Raw genomic sequence first — 20644 nt, 5'->3', positions numbered from 1 at the left:
ATCATACCAATTATCACTATGCCTTATGTGACAATTGTTTAGAGACTTTAGTGTATGATTTGTCTAAAATAAATAAAATTAAATAACTCAAAGTTTAATATTTCTGTTCTAAGTTAATTCCAACAATATTTATAATTTCCAGTCAATTTTATTACAATCAAAACTAAACAGTGTTTTACCTTTCAAAAAAATTGTTGTATATATTAAATAAAAAAAACTGTCGTATATATATTATTAAAAAAAAAGAAATGATATCTATCAAAAAATTACCTTTTTTAAAAAAAGGTAAAAAAAAGGCGCAAAGTACACGTTCTTGTAACAACTAAAACAAAACAGTATTGTTTTACTTTTCAAAAAAATTGTCGTATATATTAAACCTTTCAAAAAAACCTGTCATATATATTAAAATTTTCAAAAAAAGCTATCCTATATACTTCTTACAAAAAAATATGATATCAGGAAATGGCACCAAGTGGGACTAAGGAACTATGAAAAAACTTGTATACTATTTCTATAAAACTCTTCTATAAAACTCTTGTACATAAAGCTGTCATATAATTAATTATATTATATACTATATTTTATCTTATTTTACATATATTATACTATATATACTATATATATTATTAGATATACTATATATATTATAAAAAAATAAAAAGAAATATTTAAAAAATAAAAATATTTATTAAAAAATGCAAAAAAACTTGGCGCTGCTACACCTCAAAGTAATGAAATTAACATGTAGTTTACTGTAGCAGCGCCAAATTTTTTTGCGTTTTTTATTAAATATTTTTATTTTTTTAATATTTTTTTTATTTTTTTATAATATATATAGTTTATCTAATAATATATATAATATATATAGTATAATATATGTAAAATAAGATAAAATATAATATATAATATAATTAATTATATATACGACAGCTTTTTATGTACAAGAGTTTTATAGAAGAGTTTTATAGAAATAGTATACAAGTTTTTTCATAGTTCTTTAGTCCCACTTGGTGCCATTTCCTGATATCATATTTTTTTGTAAGAAGTATATAGGATAGCTTTTTTTGATTAAAATATTCTCACAAGGTAACATTCTGTTTCTGTTGTTTCTACAAATAAATAATAAACAAATTACATGAACATACATTAAAAAAGGACAGCATATTTTTCTTGAATTATTTAATGAAAAGACGCGTTTGCATTTTGCATTTAGTTTTTGTTATATGTTAATTTCATTTTAATCTTTCCTAGCGCACGGAAGTTCGTAGTTCATGGTTCCATTGATGTTGATCGAAGATGGATTACGAAATAATATTGATAACAATCGATCTCAAAAATAATCCACTAACATTCATGTCGCACGCAAATAGCGGAAACTAAGCCGAGCTCTGCGCTAAGCATTCCTCGAAAAATGTCGAGGCGGTTGCTTTCGAATTTCCAGTAACTAGTTGTGTTAAAACATCGTTTTATCTTTACACGAGATTATTTTTGTATCTTTTAATTTATATTTGTTTGAAAAAAAGGAAGGGAGTGAAAAGAATAATATATAAAAGTAAAAAAGAAACAATTATAGAAATCATGCTTTTATTATTTTTATTTCTTACTATTTTATTATAAAGGACAATAGTTTATAAATTTTTTATAGATACAATTCTAATAATACTGGGGTATAGTTTTAAAATTTTAGATGGACCTTATACTCCTTTATATATACAATTATTGTAATATTATATTTATCGAAAGTAATATTCTTTCTATCTGGCATAATGCTTTATTGTATTTAGACAGTATTTACAGTAAAAAAAGTATATATTCCTTTCTTCTTTAAAAAAAAGTAAAAGCAGAAAAAAAAGAACATTCGTATAATTTTCCAATAATTTTTTTGGATTACACATTACGTTTTGATTTGTCGTTTTATAATATTTTATGTAAGTACCAACATTTAATTATCAGTACTTATATGAATCGACGCATTTTCTATCGGAAAATATCTTTTCACATAAAAAAAACATGTTGAAATAAAATCAAACTATGTACAAACAGTAGATATAACATAGAGAAATATTAAAATTTCATAGAAAAAAAATTTAAGCATTTGTTACTGACATTTAAAAATGTATTGACTGTACAAAAATGAGTTAAAAATCTTTGAAATTTTAAAACAATCTATTTCTCTTATTTCATATAAAACATTAAATAAATTTTTACTATACGAACAATTACAATATCATTAACATTAATTTAACGTTTTTTTTTATAAAAAAAATTTTTAATTAATGCATCCCATTAAAATATTTATTTATTAAAACATCTTTCATTTACTATCTACATTGAGTTTACATTTTATAAAGCATAAACATTGTTTTTTTATCTAAATAAATTTCCATTAAGTTTTATGAATACTATAAATATTACACTGGAAGATAGTCATATTATATACATCTCTAGCATTGTCATATAGAATTAATAAAAATTTTCATTTCCATTATATTTGTGCACAAAAATAAACCATAATATTAAAAATAACCATGAACTTTAGGTACAGCTAAATATGATTGAAAACAAGTCATGCTATTGAGCTTAAAGATTTCTATTTTCGATAATAGTTCCCGATCTGTTTTTACATCAGATATTGTTATATCATCACCCAATATGTTGAAAAGTACTGAATAAGTAATACCCAATTCAAGCCACATAAATGTTTTGGTATTATATAAAAATTTTTCATGTGGTAATTTTTCAACTGTTTCAAATAAAAGTGCTATTTGCTTCATATATATTATCATCCGTTTACCTTTGTCTTGCTCAAAGCCTGCAAAATATTTGTATGCTCTGGACATATATAATATAATTGCTCCATGAATTGTCGCGTCCTTCTCCATAGTAAAATAATTTATTGCTATTTCAAACCATGCTATAACCTTTTCAAAAACTATTTTAATATCACTTAAATTTGACAAATATTTATCAGAGATCTGAGTAAATGAAATCTTATCTTTTAGCTCTTCTTCCAAATCAGTAAATATTAAATATTGTGCTAATTTTTCTTCCGATTTTGTAGAATTGAAACATTCTAAATTATCAACTTCACAAGATTGATTTTCTTTACTTGGTAATAATTTTTCTTTTGACGCATGCAAAAGCTGAATTCCATATTGTCCGCATAATTTAGCAATTTTCGCATATTCATATGGATAATACTCTGTACACAACGTATTCGATAGTAAATTTGAATCTCTGTCATTTATTGTTGTCTCTGTCATCTTCTTTAATGTTTCCACATTAGCTTTCTTAAGCATACAGTAAGCAGCGGCAATATAATGTCTAGCTTCAGTAAAGCGATTGTGGTGTATAAAATATAGAGATAAGTCAGCTGCAGTCATAGCCCAATCCTCATAACATTGACGTATAGACTCTTCCTTTATTAGATTGTTCAATAAATTATGCATACAGTTAACAAATTCATCCATGTTGTCTAGATTATAGATATACTGTATTGATAGCATTTTTAATATTTCTATGTAAAAATTGTCTAAAACCATTTTAGTATCCAATTCTTTTACATCTTCTCCAATGCCAAGTGTAATTGCAACATCAATAGGAGTAGAATATTCATTTTTTGTGTATTTAACATACGTGTTGAGAGCATGAAATAAAAAATCCTTATTTTCTTCTACTTTTAGTTCTTCTAACAAAATAAATGAAATTTTATTATATGCTTTCATAATTATCAAAATAGCTTTACTATCTAGCTCTTTGCCTTCTAACACACCTAGACATGCTAGGAAGAATTTCTTTGCATTTGTATATAGGCTGCATGTATTTTGTTCCATTTTATTTTCTATTTTCATGCTATTTGCAAGTAGGGTGTCTGTATTTTTTTTCATATTTCCTTCTATTTTCATGTGTATTATACCAAAATTTAATAAAGTTAATGCAAAAGCTACAATGTTATCAAATTCTATATCTGTTTTGTTGGTCATTGGTTTAATCATCTTAAGTATTTTGCTTTCTAGTGTTGTAAATATCTTGTTTTCTTTTTTTGGAAATTTTCCTATTTTATTTAATGAAAAACTAAGTATTTGAAATGATGTTTTCAACATTTCTCGAAATTTTTCATCAATATTCAGCATGATTTTTTCGGATAATTCCTCAGCTAAACATAAATAAATATTAAAAGATTATTTTATGAATTTTATAGAAAAGTATTTTAAACAGATTTTTACTTACAATTATTACCAGATATGCTCCTCTGTTTCGATAAATATAAATCAGCTAGCTTTAGAATTTCCAACATTTCAGACATTTTTGTTTAATATCGGGATGTGCTTTCTTATCAATAACTCACAAAATTATTATTATTGTACACGTGGCGAATTTATTCAACGTGTCATGAAGAATGAATTGGAAGGAATTCTGATTGATGTAAAAATGGGTTAAATCATGAGAAAAATAATACGTGAAGAATTGAACACGAATTCCAAAATACGAGAAGTGAGACAATAAATCTGATTGGCTATACAATTATCGATAGACATACAAATATATATCGATAAAGAATGATAAAGGTCGATATCAAAATTTAATAACTCAGATCTAATCGGCATATTTGGATCATTTTAAATGTTTTCATTCTTCATCTGTTATTAAAATATTCTCACAAGATAACATTCTGTTTCTGTTGTTTCTACAAATATATAATAAACAAATTACATGAACATACATTGAAAATAGACAGCATATTCTTCTTAAATTATTTAATGAAAAGACGCGTTTGCATTTTGCATTTAGTTTTTGTATATGTTAATTTCATTTTAATTTTTCCTAGCGCACGCGGAAGTTCGTAGTTCATGGTTCCACTGATGTTGATCGAAGATGGATTACGAAATAATATTGATAACAATCGATCTCAAAAATAATCCACTAACATTCATGTCGCACGCAAATAGCGGAAACTAAGCCGAGCTCTGCGCTAATCATCCCTCGAAAAATGTCGAGGCGGTTGCTTTCGAATTTCCAGTAACTAGTTGTATTAAAACATCGTTATCTTTACACGAGATTATTTTTGTATCTTTTAATTTATGTTTGTTTGAAAAAAAGGAAGGGAGTGAAAAGAGAGAATAATATATAAAAGTAAAAAAGAAACAATTATAGAAATCATGCTTTTATTATTTTTATTTCTTACTATTTTATTATAAAGGACAATAGTTTATAAATTTTTTATAGCTACAGTTCTAATAATACTGGGGTATAGTTTTAAAATTTTAGATGGACCTTAAACTCCTTTATACAATTATTGTAATATTATATTTATCAAAAGTAATATTCTTTCTATTTGTCATAATGCTTTATTGTATTTAGACAGTATTTATATATATATATATACAGTAAAAAAAGTTTATTCCTTTTTTCTCTAAAAAAAAGTAGAAGCAGAAAAAAAAGAACATTCGTATAATTTTCCAATGATTTTTTTGGATTACTTATTACGTATTGATTTGTCGTTTTATAATATTTTATGTGAGTACCAAAATTTAATTATCAGTATTTATATGAATCGACGCATTTTCTATCGGAAAATATCTTTTCACATAAAAAAACCTGTTAAAATAGAATCAAACTATGTACAATAAGTAGATATTACATAGAAAAATATTAAAATTTTATAGAAAGAAAATTTAAGCATTTGTTATTGGCATTTAAAAATGTAATGACTATACAAAAATGAGTTAAAGATTTTTGAAATTTTAAAACAATCTATTTCTCTTATTTTATATAAAACACTAAATAAATTTTTACTATACCAACAATTACAATATCATTAACATTAATTTAACGTTTTTTTTTTATAAAAAAAATTTCCAATTATTGCATCTCAATAAAATATTTATTTATTAAAACATCTTTCATTTACTATCTATATTGAGTATACATTTTATAAAGTACAAACATTGTTTTGTTATCTAAATAAGTTTCCATTAAATTTTATGAATACTATAAATATTACACTAGAAGATAGTCATATTATATACATCTCTAGCATTGTCATATAGAATTAATAAAAATTTTCATTTCCATTATACTTGTGCACAAAAATAAACCACATTAAAAATAACCATGAACTTTAGGTACATCTAAATATGATTGAAAACAAGTCATGCTATTGTACTTACAGATTTCTATTTTCGATAATAGTTCCCGATCTGTTTTTACATCAGATATTGTTATATCATCACCCAATATGTTGAAAAGTACTAAATAAGTAATACCCAATTCAAGCCACATAAATGTTTTGGTATTATATAAAAATGTTTCATGTGGTAATTTTTGAACTGTTTCAAATAAAAGTGCTATTTGCTTCTTATATATTATCATCCGTTTATCTTTGTCTTGCTCAAAGCCTGCAAAACATTTGTATGCTCTGGATATATATAATATAATTGCTCCATGAATTGTCGCGTCCTTCTCCATAGTAAAATATTTTATTGCTATTTCAAACCATGCTATAACCTTTTCAAAAACTGTTTTAATATCACTTAAATTTGACAAATATTTATCAGAGATCTGAGTAAATGAAATCTCATCTTTTAGCTCTTCTTCCAAATCAGTAAATATTAAACATTGTGCTGATTTTTCTTCGGATTTTGTAGAATTGGAACATTCTAAGTTATCAACTTGACAAGACTGATTTTCTTTACTTGGTAACAATTTTTCTTTTGACGCATGCAAAAGCTGAATTCCATATTGTCCGCATAATTTAGCAATTTTCGCATACTCATATGGATACTCTGTACACAACGTATTCGATAGTAAATTTGAATCCTTGTCATTTATTGTTGTCTCTGTCATCTTCTTCAATGTTTCCACATTAGCTTTCTTAAGCATACAGTATGCAGTGGCAATATAATGTCTAGCTTCAGTAAAGCGATTGTGGTGTATAAAATATAGAGATAAGTCAGCTGCAGTCATAGCCCAATCCTTATAATATTGACGTATAGACTCTTCCTTTATTAGATTGTTCAATAAATTATGCATACAGTTAACAAATTCAACCATGTTGTCTGGATTATAGATATACTCTGTTGATAACGTTTTTAATGTTTCTATGTAAAAATTGTCTAAAGCCATTTTAGTATCCAATTCTTTTGCATCTTTTCCAATGCCAAGCGTAATTGCAACATCAATAGGAGTAGAATATTCATTTTTTGTGTATTTAACATACGTGTTGAGAGCACGAAGTAAAAATTTAAAATGTTTTTCTAATTTTTGTTGTTGTAACGAAATGAATGAAATTTCATTATATGCGTTCATAACTATCAAAATAGCTTTACTATCTAGCTCTTTGCCTTCTAACACACCTAGACATGCTAGGAAGAATTTCTCTGCTTCTGTATATAGGCTGCATGTATTTTGTTCCCTTTTTTTTTCTATTTTCATGCTTATTATACCAAAATTTAATAAAGTTAATGCAAAAGCTACAATGTTATCAAATTCTATATCTGTTTTGTTGGTCATTGGTTTAATCATCTTAAGTATTTTGCTTTCTAGTGTTGTAAATATCTTGTTTTCTTTTTTTTGAAATTTTCCTATTTTATTTAATGAAAAACTAAGTATTTGAAATGATGTTTTCAACATTTCTCGAAATTTTTCATCAATATTTAGCATGATTTTTTCAGTTAATTCCTCAGCTAAACATAGATAAATATTAAAAGATTATTTTATGAACATTATACAAAAGTATTTTAAACAGATTTTTACTTACAATTATTACCAGAAATGATCCTTTGTTTCGATAAATATAAATCAGCTAGCTTTAGAATTTCCGACATTTCCGACATTTTTATTTAATATCGCGATGTGCTCCCTTATCAATTACTCAGAAAATTATTATTATTGTACACGTGGTGAATTTATTCAACATGTCACGAAGAATGATTTGGTAAAAATTCTGATTGATGTAAAAATGGGTTAAATCATGAGAAAAATAATAGGTGAAGAATTGAACACGAATTCCAAAATACGAGGAGTGAGACAATAAATCTGATTGGCTACGCTATACAATTATCGATAGACATACAAATATATATCGATAAAGAGTAATTAACATCGATAACAAAATTTAATAACGCAGTTCTAATCGGCATATTTGGATCATTTTAAATGTTATCATTCTTAATCTGTTATTAAAATATTCTCACAAGGTAACATTCTGTTTCTGTTGTTTCCACAAATATATAATAAACAAATTTCATGAACATACATTAAAAAAAAGACAGCATATTCTTCTTAAATTATTTAATAAAAAGGCGCGTTTGCATTTTGCATATAGTTTTTGTTATATGTTAATTTCATTTTAATTTTTCTTAGCGCACGGAAATTCGTAGTTCATGTTTCCATTGATGTTGATCGAAGATGAATTACGAAATAAGATTGATAACAATCGATCTCAAAAATAATCCACTAACATTCATGTCGCACACAAATAGCTGAAACCACGGTGTAAGAATATAAGGTGGTTTCACGACCATTGTATTCTATCAAAAAATCTGTGATCAAGATGTCATAGTTAAGGCATGTCACACAAGATGTCGCGTTGATGCAAGATTCCAAGTAAAAAAGATTAGAAGATATGGATAAATGTGGATAGAAAAGGATAGTTGATGAATCTCTAAAGCACATCTATATACAGGGTGTCTGGCAATAATCGCCCCACCGGTCATATACAGATAGAGGAGGTCAAATCGAGTAGAACAGTCCTTTACCATTTTTTGATTTTTGTAATAAGTACTAAGTAATTAACGAAAAAAGATTGGTGAATCCGTGCAAGTAAAGCGCGCGCAGCGAGAAGGACATCCCACTGCTATGCGATCACTAGGCGCGCGATGAAGCGTTGAGAGGAGCGCTCTACAAATGACAATGGCAACATACGAGCGGCGCGTAACACTAGATCCTTGTGTCCTAGTGATCGCGTAGCAGTGGGACGTCCTTCTCACCGCGTGCGCTTTACTCGCGCGGATTCGCCGATCTTTTTTCGTTAATTACTCAGTACTTATTATGAAAATTAAAAAATGGTAAAGGACTTTTCTACTCGATTTGACCTCCTCTACTTGCATATGACCGGTGGGGCGATTATTGCCAGACACCCTGTATAATTATAGTCCTAAATAATACAAATTTTTTTAAATAAAACTTTTAACATTGTGTATAAAAATATATATTACTGACAAAATATTTTTTTATTTTTTTATAACAAATTATTCTTAGTTAAATTTACAGAAAAAATAATTAATAATGTATTCCAGTCTTTATAGAAAATTAAGTTTCTTTAAGAAAATGAATATTTATAATTAAGTTCCGCAGGACAATAAAATTTTAATAAAATTTCTATATATGTATATACAGGGTGATTCAAAATAACTTGTCCTTGCAATGCCATATTCTTGAGCGAATTCTGAGACGATTTTTCCTTTTACAAAATTTTGTCCGAAGCTTAGTTTTTGAGTTATAATCGAAAATAGGTAGCAACTTACGAGTTCGGTACAACGGGCAGGCAAGGACGCACAACGTATAATGAGACTGTCAAGTGTTTACTATCGTCTCATGACGCATTGCCCATCCCTGCCTGTCCGTTGTATCGGACTCGTAAGTAGCAAATTATTTTCAATTATAACTCGAAAACTAAGCTTCAGACAAAATTTTGTAAAAGGAAAAATCGTCTCAGAATTCGCTCAAGAATATGGCATTGCAAGGACATCAGGTTATTTTGAATCACCCTGTATATGTATATATATATTTCAAGTCCCTCAACACGTAGCCACCTAGCGGTTCAATGTGGAATAATGACAGGAAAATCACAAAAATTTGTTGCCGTGCAACCACCTTATATTCTTACATCGTGGCGGAAACTAAGCCGAGCTCTGCGCACCCTCGAAAAATGTCGAGGCGGTTGCTTTCAAATTTCCAGTAAGTAGTTGTATTAAAACATCGTTATCTTTACACGAGATTATTTTTGTATCATTTAATTTATGTTTGTTTGAAAAAAAGGAAAAGAGTGAAAAGAATAATATATAGAAGTAAAAAAGAAACAATTATAGAAATCATGCTTTTATTATTTTTATTTCTTACTGTTTTATTATAAGGACAGTAGTTTATAAATTTTTTATGGATGCAGTTTCTAACAGTACTGGGGTATAGTTTTAAAATTTTAGATGGACCTTATACTCCTTTATATATACAATTATTGTAATATTATATTTATCAAAAGTAATATTCTTTCTATTTGTCATAATGTTTATTGTATTTAGACAGTATTTACAGTAAAAGAAGTTTATTCCTTTCTTCTCTAAAAAAAAGTAGAAACAGATAGAAAAAGAACATTCGTATAATTTTCCAATGATTTTTTTGGATTACTTTTTATGTTTTGATTTGTCGTTTTATAATATTTTATGTGAGTACCAAAATTTAATTATCAGTATTTATATGAATCGACGCATTTTCTATCGGAAAATATCTTTTCACATAAAAAAATCTGTTGAAATAAAATCAAACTATGTACAATAAGTAGATATTACATAGAAAAATATTAAAATTTTATAGAAAGAAAATTTAAGCATTTGTTATTGGCATTTAAAAATGTAATGACTATACAAAAATAAGTTAAAGATTTTTGAAATTTTAAAACAATCTATTTCTCTTATTTCATATAAAACATTAAATAAATTTTTACTATACGAACAATTACAATATCATTAACATTAATTTAACGTTTTTTTTTATAAAAAAAATTTTTAATTAATGCATCCCATTAAAATATTTATTTATTAAAACATCTTTCATTTACTATCTACATTGAGTTTACATTTTATAAAGTACAAACATTGTTTTTTTATCTAAATAAATTTCCATTAAGTTTTATGAATACTATAAATATTACACTGGAAGATAGTCATATTATATACATCTCTAGCATTGTCATATAGAATTAATAAAAATTTTCATTTCCATTATACTTGTGCACAAAAATAAACCATAATATTAAAAATAACCGTGAACTTTAGGTACAGCTAAATATGATTGAAAACAAGTCATGCTATTGAGCTTACAGATTTCTATTTTCGATAATAGTTCCCAATCTGTTTTTACATCAGATATTGTTATATCATCACCCAATATGTTGAAAAGTACTGAATAAGTAATACCCAATTCAAGCCACATAAATATTTTGGTATTATGTAAAAATTTTTCATGTGGTAATTTTTCAACTGTTTCAAATAAAAGTGCTATTTGCTTCATATATATTATCATCCGTTTACCTTTGTCTTGCTCAAAGCCTGCAAAATATTTGTATGCTCTGGATATATATAATATAATTGCTCCATGAATTGTCGCGTCCTTCTCCATAGTAAAATAATTTATTGCTATTTCAAACCATGCTATAACCTTTTCAAAAACTATTTTAATATCACTTAAATTTGACAAATATTTATCAGAGATCTGAGTAAATGAAATCTCATCTTTTAGCTCTTCTTCCAAATCAGTAAATATTAAACATTGTGCTAATTTTTCTTCCGATTTTGTAGAATTGGAACATTCTAAGTTATCAACTTCACAAGATTGATTTCCTTTATTTGGTAATAATTTTTCTTTTGATGCATGCAAAAGCTGAACTCCATATTGTCCGCATAATTTAGCAAGTTTCGCATTGTGATATTGATTCTTTGTACAAAATATATTCAATAGTAAATTTGAATCTCTGTCATTTATTGTTGTCTCTGTCATCTCTGTCAATGTTTCCACATTAGCTTTCTTAAGCATACAGTATGCAGCGGCAATATAATGTCTAGCTTCAGTAAAGCGATTGTGGTGTATAAAATATAAAGATAAGTCAGCTGCAGTCATAGCCCAATCCTTATAATATTGACATATAGACTCTTCCTTTATTAGATTGTTCAATAAATTATGCATACAGTTAACAAATTCATGTTTGTTGTCTGGATTACGTGTATACTCTATTGATAACTCTTTTAATATTTTTATGTAAAGAAAGTCCAAAAACGTCTTAGGATTCAATTTTTTTGCATCTTGTTCAAAGCCAAGTGTTATTCCAACATAAATTGGAGTAGGATATTCATTTTTTGTGTATTTAAAATACGTGTTGACAGCACCAAGTAAAAATTTAGAACGTTCTTCTAATCTATGTTGTTTTGAACAAATAATTGAAATGCTATTATATGCTCTCATAACTATCAAAATAGTTTTACTATCTAGCTCTTTGCCTTTTAACACACTTAGACATGCTAGGAAGAATTTCTCTGCTTTTGCAAGTAGGGTGTCTGTATTTTTTTTCATATTTTCTTCTATTTTCATGTGTATTATACCAAAATTTAATAAAGTTAATGCAAAAGTTACAATATTATCAAATTCTATATCTGTTTTGTTGGTCATTGGTTCAATCATCTTAAGTATTTTGTTTTCTAGTGTTGTAAATATCTTGTTTTCTTTTTTTTGAAATTTTCCTATTTTATTTAATGAAAAACTAAAGATTTTATATGACGATTTCAACATTTCTCGAAATTTTTCATCAATATTCAGCATGATTTTTTCAGTTAATTCCTCAGCTAAACATAGATAAATATTAAAAGATTATTTTATGAACATTATACAAAAGTATTTTAAACAGATTTTTACTTACAATTATTACCAGAAATGATCCTTTGTTTCGATAAATATAAATCAGCTAGCTTTAGAATTTCTGACATTTCCGACATTTTTATTTAATATCGCGATGTGCTCCCTTATCAATTACTCAGAAAATTATTATTATTGTACACGTGGTAAATTTATTCAACATGTCACGAAGAATGAATTGGTAAAAATTCTGATTGATGTAAAAATGGGTTAAATCATGAGAAAAATAATAGGTGAAGAATTGAACACGAATTCCAAAATACGAGGAGTGAGACAATAAATCTGATTGGCTACGCTATACAATTATCGATAAACATACAAATATATATCGATAAAGAGTAATTAACATCGATAACAAAATTTAATAACGCAGTTCTAATCGGCATATTTGGATCATTTTATATGTTTTCATTCTTAATCTGTTATTAAAATATTCTCACAAGATAACATTCTGTTTCTGTTGTTTCTACATATACAGGGTGTCCGATAATTGCTGAATCACCTCTTGGGTGTAGGTAGAGCGGGTTAAACCGAGTAAAAAAGTCTTCTACCATTTTGCGATTTTCGCAATAATTAATGAGGAATTAGTTAAAAAATATCGGCCAATTCGCGCGAATTTAAGTGCACAGCGAGAAGAGACCCGTGGCGGTACAGTCCACTGTTATTTGGTTACTAGGAACGCGATAAAGCGTTGGGAGGAGCCACGGACTAATAGCGTTTTCGATTATACAGGATTTGAACGACCCAGGGTTGATCAATCACTATTTTACTATAAATGCAAGTCTTTCATTGGTGGAGAGGTTGCAATGACGTCATTAACCAACCCTGGGTCGTTCAAATCCTGTATAATCGAAAACGCTATAAGGAATAGAGGGACGGTGCACAAGCTGTACCGGTGAAGCACGTTTGCGGCGGGGGGAATTGCCATATTCGTTTAGTAATCACCACACATAGAACTCACTATTTGCGTATATGTGAGAAATGAAAGCCAGATCCTGCGCACAATAAACAAAATAGGAAATAGAAATAAAAATAATTATTAAATATTAGAAATAAGAAATTGGAATTATTTATTTTAAAAATAATAAGAATAGAAAAAATTAATGCATAAATTAAGAAATAAGAATTGGAACTAATTAATATATTTTATTCTTTTGTTAGATGTAAAATAATTTCTCTTTTTAATATTAAATGTTTATTGCTATTTCTAATATTTTGTCTACTGTATGCAGAGCCTCAGAGTAATAAAAGTTAAAATATTTTATAAAATTTATAATACAACAATAATAAAATTGCCTAATCTCTTTATGCTTGTCACTCGTTATGTCTAGTGGCACCACTACACGAGTGTAACCATGTCACAGACACAGAATCTCTGTGTGAGAATCGCTACATCAATATGGCGGAAAGCAGTCCCCCCCGCACGCTTGAGTTACCATACGAGTGGTGCTGAACGCTAGATCCTTACGTCCTAGCAACCACGTAACAGTGGGCTGTCTCTTCTCGCTGCGCGCTTAAACTCGCGGAAATTGGCCGATCTTCTTTAATTAATTTCTCATTAATTATTGCGAAAATCGCAAAACGGTAGAAGACTTTTCTACTCAGTTTAACCCGTTCTATTTACACACGAGATGTGATTCAGCAATTGTCAGACACCCTGTATACAGGGTGTCCCAAAGTTCGCGGCCCAACCGTCGTGTACAGATAGAGGGGGTCAAACTGAATAAGTAAGTCCTTTACCACTTTGCGAAATTTTCAATAATTAATTAGAAAATGATTAATAAAGTTCCACCAATCCGCACAAGTATTCCCCGAGCGCCGAGCGCGCGGCGAGTAGGACCCACCCAGCATAGCATAATACAAGCGCGTGTCCATAGCTAGTCAAGAGAGCGTCCCTCCCACCGCTCTGCCGCGCTTTGTATTATGCTACGCTGGGTGGGTCTTACTCGCCGCGCGCTCGGCGCTCGGGGAATACTTGCGCGAATTGGCGGATCTTTATTAATTATTTTTTAATTAATTATTGAAAATTTCGCAAAGTGGTAAAGGACTTACTGATTCAGTTTGACCCGCTCTATCTGTACACGACGGTTGGGCCATGAACTTTGAGACACCCTGTATAATAAATATATTATTATTACATAAACATAAATTAAAAATAGACAGCATATTCCAACTAATTTATTTAATGAAAAAGCACGTTTACAATTTGTATTTTGTGTTTTTTAATGCCAATTTTATTCTAATTTTTTCTGGCGCACGGAAATTCGAAATTTATTGTTACATCGGTGATAATCGAACATGGATCACGAAATAATGGGTGTTTACGATAATTCAAGTTCGAGTTATAGCGTTTTCGATTATACAGGATTTGAACGACCCAGGGTTGATCAATCACTATTTTACTATAAATGCAAGTCTTTCATTGGTGGAGAGGTTGCAATGACGTCATTAACCAACCCTGGGTCGTTCAAATCCTGTATAATCGAAAACGCTATTAGTTTCACTAATAGCGTTTTCGATTATACAGGATTTGAACGACCCAAGATTGGTTAATGACGTCATTGCAACCTCTCCACCAATGAAAGACTTGCATTTATAGTAAAATAGTGATTGATCAACCCTAGATCGTTCAAACCCCGTTTATTCGAAAACGCTATAAGACCGAAAAATGAGATAGGGTGTTTACGATAATTCAAGTTCGAGTTAGTTTCACTAAGACCGAAAAATGAGATATACATAACCATCTAGAACCTTTATGATTCATGACAACTCGACGCTGTCTTGTATTGCTTGAGTTAAATTCATTGAATTTGTTGAGTTTAATAAATATAATTATATACATATATATATAATTATATCTATTAAAGAGGTATACCAACATACATACCAACATTATTTGTTTCTTTCATAGACTGATTTGCAGTTGACATTTTTTTATTACAATAAAATTTGCTCTATAAACTCAACAAATTCAATTAATTTAACTCAAGCAATACAAGACAGCGTCGAGTTGTCATAAATCATAAAGGTTCTAAATGGTTATGTCTATCTCATTTTTCGGTCCTAGTGAAACTAACTCGAACTTGAATTATCGTAAACACCATAGACATAGGGCGGTATTCATAGTCCGTTCTTATATTCAAGATCGTCTTAAGCACGAACTTATATTCGTTCTCTTCGTCAGACACAATCTATGTGTGACGAAGAGAGCGAATATAAGTCCGTGCTTAAGACGATTTTAAATATAAGAACGGACTATGAATACCGCCCATAATCATCTAGAACCTTTATGATTTATGACAACTCGACGCTGTCTTGTATCAAGATCTATAGAGAGAAGGTTAAGCCGAGAGCACAAGCTTTTACATAAAGCATAACGCATAAGCATAAGGAAATTGATTGGTCCGTTTCCTTATGCATTTGCTTATGCTTATATATAGACCAATCAATTTCCTTATGCTTATGCATTATGCTTTATGCAAAAGTCTGTGCTCCCGCCTTTACCTCACGCGTAAAGAGAGACGTGCGGCAAGAGGGGCAAATGCTGAGCGGGGCGAGCGGCAAGAGGGGCAATGATGATCTCATCGGCAAACAGAAGCTATCTCAGACAGCTACTGTTTGTCGATGAGATCATCATCATTGAGTAAAAAGATACAGGAGAGAGCATATACTAGCAGGACTAGGCAAATCCGCGGACGGATGTACGTCATGGCAGCCATCTTAAGCGACCACTTTTTGAAAGTGAGAGGGAATGCTCGAGCATAGCGGCAAGCGGCATACCGTACGCCGTACGCATTAATATGCAGTGTATAATCTTTTATGCAACAGTGTATGGAAATAAACGATCAAAATAGTATACTGTAGAGCTTGTAGCATAACAGCAGCAGCTCGAAATCATGGAATAACGTTTTATCGGTTAGTATTATCAACAATAATAAGATTTTTATTTTGGAGATTATAATCATATGTATAGTATTGTGAAATTGTAGATTCACAATAATTACTAAATAATTTTCATTCACAAACAGGTTTCCGAAAAATCCGGATCAAAGAAATGCATGGATAAATTTTTGTAAGGACGAAGGATTTAATATAAATTTAGATTTTAGATTTTAACATTGCTCTTATGGAAATACTGCATGAGTGCAATCTCAATAAAAAACGCCATTAAAATTTGGTATTATTGTTGCATATTATAATTATTTTCTTTTAATTGTATATTATTTCCTAATTAAACATAACAAGTCATTCAATATTGGCGCCCTTGAGCGGCCATCTTGAGCGACTACTTTATATAGTCACTTCCGTCCGCACTTTTAAGACCAAACGCTCCCTCCTGTTTCTTTTTACTCAATGATCATCATGCTCTCCCCTTCCTTCATCGCCCTTCGCCATCAAGCTGTTTCTAGCTCCCCCCTTACTTCATCGTCCCTCGCCAACAACCGGTTTTCCTGAGGTAACCTTCTCTCTATAGATCTTGGTCTTGTATTGCTTGAGTTAAATTCATTGAATTTATTGAGCAAATTTTATTGTAATAGAAAAATGTTATTTATTATTATTAATTATATTATTATTATATTATTATATTATATTTATATTATTATTATCTTATATTATTATATTATATTATATGTTATTATATTATATTATATTATTATTATATTAATTATATTATTATATTAATTTATTAAAGAGGTATACCAACATACATACCAAAATTATTTGTTTCTTTTATAGACTGATTTGTAGTTGACATTTTTCTATTACAATAAAATTTGCTCAATAAACTCAACAAATTCAATGAATTTAACTCAAGCAATACAAGACAGCGTCGAGTTGTCATGAATCATAAAGGTTTTAGATGGTTATGTCTATCTCATTTTTCGGTCCTAGTGAAACTAACTCGAACTTGAATTATCGTAAACACCCTTAGAACATATATACTGGAAGGGGCATAGCTGACTTGCCGTTGTCCTCAACATCTATCTATCCTTGTCTGTACATTTTATTGCAATACGCATGCGTCGATTATGTTAATGTGTGATGACAAACTAAACAAGCTTATCTATGACAAGCCTTCCAATATAATCAAGTCTAAAGAAATAATCATAAAAAAGTATACAAAACTAATACTATTTAAACATCAATGAAGTTTTTAAATATTTTTTTTATTATTTATTATAATAATTTTTATTGTACTAGTTACTATATATACAAGATATAATTAAAATAAGATAACAAACTTTAGAGGAGCGAGAATAATACATAATAATAAATATTATTTTTTTATTTTTTATTAATAATATATATTTTATATTATTAACAGTGGGTTTGACAGACATATGTTAATGTCAAATTTTTTTTCATGTTTGGTCTCGCTCCTCAAAGTTTGTTATCTTATTTTAGTTCATCCTGTACATCCTGTATATAATTATTGTTCATTACAGTATTTGTTTTTGGTTATGTGCATCATTATTTTTATTTTATTTTGCAAGACTATTATTACATATTACTACATATTATTATATATAATTTATAATACACTCACCCGAAAAAAAAGCGGTACACTGAAAATGTGGGAAAAATTCATCAAATTTCAACTGACGATAACTTCGTAAATAATAAAGATAGAAAGTTCTATAAAATATGGAAATGAAGCTAAAAATCTCTACTTTAAGAATCAATTTATTTCAATGTTGCAAAATAAATTTATTGAAAATGGCGGATGACAAAGCGCGAGCATGCAAAATTGAAAAATAATGGTTCGAGTTTGCGACGGTGCACGGTATAAACAAAAAATTGTAGCTTATTGGGATCAAAAGCGTACGAAAGTACAGAGTCTCCTCTTTAAAATGCTTTTTTATGCATCTCGATACGATGATTTTTCGCCGAGAGATTCGCATTTGAAGAAAAAGGCAGATTCTTACTTCTAGGCCTCTCACTTACAGTACAGTCTGCAAATCGTTCTCCAACGCGACGGTATACTCGTTCTCGTCCGTCTGAAGAATACAGACAAAAACGAGATTCGTCGCTAAAAAGAACGGTACTCCATTCTGCATATGTCCAGCCTGCATGCTCGACAGCAAAATTGAGTCGAGTTACGCGATGGCGACGCATAAGCGAAGGTACATTTGCTGGCCTGCGCGGAAAAAGACCGTGTTCCGCTAATCTGTTTCGAATAGTGTCAACGGATACATTACATTCGCGGACATCTCTTAAATTGTTTCGAATTTGAACAGCCGTTCGATGTCTGTCTCTTAATGAATTTAAAACAATAAATCGGTCATCGTTTTCATTCGTACAACGAGGACGTCCCGAACCAGGTCTTCTTTGGACAGAATTAGTCTCCAAGTACCTAGCATAAGCACGTTGCACGGTTGACACTGATAAATCAAGTGCCTCAGCAACGTACCTTCGACTTCTCCCATCTTCAATTAACGCTACAACTTGAGCAGCTTTTTCAGGACTTATCGTCGCCATAATTGACCAATAATTTCAATGCGAAAAGATTAATTATTGTTTACTTTGACGAAGTCGTACGAATAAGTAACGCGTCTCGAAAGAAAAAGATCAAGAGAAATCAAGCACTCTTCTCGCAATGTGCGGTCGAGCATAAACAAAAAGTCAGGGCGGAGAAATCACAAAAGATCTGCAGACATCTCCTTCGGATGCAAAACAATTGATTGAAAAATAATGGTTCGAGTTTGCAACGGTGCACGGTATAAACAAAAAATTGTAGCTTATTGGGATCAAAAGCGTACGAAAGTACAGAGTCTCCTCTTTAAAATGCTTTTTTATGCATCTCGATACGATGATTTTTCGCTGAGAGATTCGCATTTGAAGTAAGAATCTGCCTTTTTCTTCAAATGCGAATCTCTCGGCGAAAAATCATCGTATCGAGATGCATAAAAAAGCATTTTAAAGAGGAGACTCTGTACTTTTGTACGCTTTTGATCCCAATAAGCTACAATTTTTTGTTTATACCGTGCACCGTCGCAAACTCGAACCATTATTTTTCAATTTTGCATGCTCGCGCTTTGTCATCCGCCATTTTCAATAAATTTATTTTGCAACATTGAAATAAATTGATTCTTAAAGTAGAGATTTTTAGCTTCATTTCCATATTTTATAGAACTTTCTATCTTTATTATTTACGAAGTTATCGTCAGTTGAAATTTGATGAATTTTTCCCACATTTTCAGTGTACCGCTTTTTTTTCGGGTGAGTGTATATTGCAATTATATTATAATATAACTTAAAGAATAAATTGTTATAATCAAATTTTTAAATGCCTTCCACCTATTTTAAATCTTTCTACTTTCAACTTAAGCGGTTATTCATTCGCGCAAACGCATTGACCAATTTCGTACAGACAAGGATAGATAGATGCAGGGGACACTTTTGTTATGTATATTTAGATAGGCTATGCCCCTTCCAGTATATATGTTCTAAGTAAACACCCAATATTAATAATGGCTTAGTTTACACCGATTGTTTAGTACGCGTACCAAATACTAAATCTGCTTCTCCGATAGGTATAAATCGTTTAGTGTAAAATCTACACCAATCAAAAAAGCTGATTTAGTACTTGGTACGCGTACTAAACAATCGGTGTAAACTAAGCTAATGATCGACCTCAAAAATAATTTACTAACACTCATTTCGCACGCAAACAGCGGAAACTAATAGCGTTTTCGATTATACAGGATTTGAACGACCCAGGGTTGATCAATCACTATTTTACTATAAATGCAAGTCTTTCATTGGTGGAGAGGTTGCAATGACGTCATTAACCAACCCTGGGTCGTTCAAATCCTGTATAATCGAAAATCATAAGTCGAGCTCTGCGCTATAAGTCGAGCTCTGCGCTAAGCATCCCTCAAAAAATGTCGAAGCGGTTGCTTTCGAATTTCCAGTAACTACTTATGTTGAAACATCGTTATCTTTACACGAGGTTATT

At 29.6% G+C, this 20644-nt stretch overlaps 3 protein-coding genes across 4 annotated transcripts; all 3 read right to left on the bottom strand.

The window, feature by feature from the left end:
• Nucleotides 1-638: 638 nt before the first annotated feature.
• On the bottom strand, nucleotides 639-5280 carry LOC136999622 (KIF-binding protein-like). The gene is made up of 2 exons (XM_067354004.1): nucleotides 4231-5280; nucleotides 639-4156 (listed from the first exon to the last, which is right to left on the bottom strand). The coding sequence occupies exons 1-2, from the start codon at nucleotides 4304-4306 to the stop codon at nucleotides 2517-2519; spliced, it is 1716 nt and encodes a 571-aa protein (XP_067210105.1). The 5' UTR covers nucleotides 4307-5280; the 3' UTR covers nucleotides 639-2516.
• Nucleotides 5281-5415: 135 nt separating this feature from the next.
• On the bottom strand, nucleotides 5416-9007 carry LOC105677286 (KIF-binding protein-like). 2 transcript variants are annotated; one of them, XM_012375816.2, is made up of 3 exons: nucleotides 7760-9006; nucleotides 6171-7685; nucleotides 5416-5598 (listed from the first exon to the last, which is right to left on the bottom strand). In XM_012375816.2, exons 1-3 carry the CDS (start codon nucleotides 7833-7835, stop codon nucleotides 5585-5587), a joined length of 1605 nt encoding a protein of 534 aa, XP_012231239.2. In that variant the 5' UTR covers nucleotides 7836-9006; the 3' UTR covers nucleotides 5416-5584. The 2 variants fall into 2 exon arrangements, with proteins under 2 accessions (XP_012231239.2, XP_012231237.2); XM_012375814.2 differs by lacking the exon at nucleotides 5416-5598 and having other exon boundaries at nucleotides 5622-7685; nucleotides 7760-9007.
• Nucleotides 9008-9166: 159 nt separating this feature from the next.
• Nucleotides 9167-12932, bottom strand: LOC136999625 (KIF-binding protein-like). The gene is made up of 2 exons (XM_067354008.1): nucleotides 12689-12932; nucleotides 9167-12614 (listed from the first exon to the last, which is right to left on the bottom strand). Exons 1-2 carry the CDS (start codon nucleotides 12762-12764, stop codon nucleotides 11032-11034), a joined length of 1659 nt encoding a protein of 552 aa, XP_067210109.1. The 5' UTR covers nucleotides 12765-12932; the 3' UTR covers nucleotides 9167-11031.
• Between the last annotated feature and the right edge of the window lie 7712 nt (nucleotides 12933-20644).

This window comes from Linepithema humile, chromosome 4 (genome assembly GCF_040581485.1).
Source record: "Linepithema humile isolate Giens D197 chromosome 4, Lhum_UNIL_v1.0, whole genome shotgun sequence".
In the NCBI taxonomy this organism is placed as follows: domain Eukaryota; kingdom Metazoa; phylum Arthropoda; class Insecta; order Hymenoptera; family Formicidae; genus Linepithema; species Linepithema humile.
Note: the sequence above shows the minus strand (reverse complement) of the source record. Positions and strands in the feature narration are given on the sequence as shown.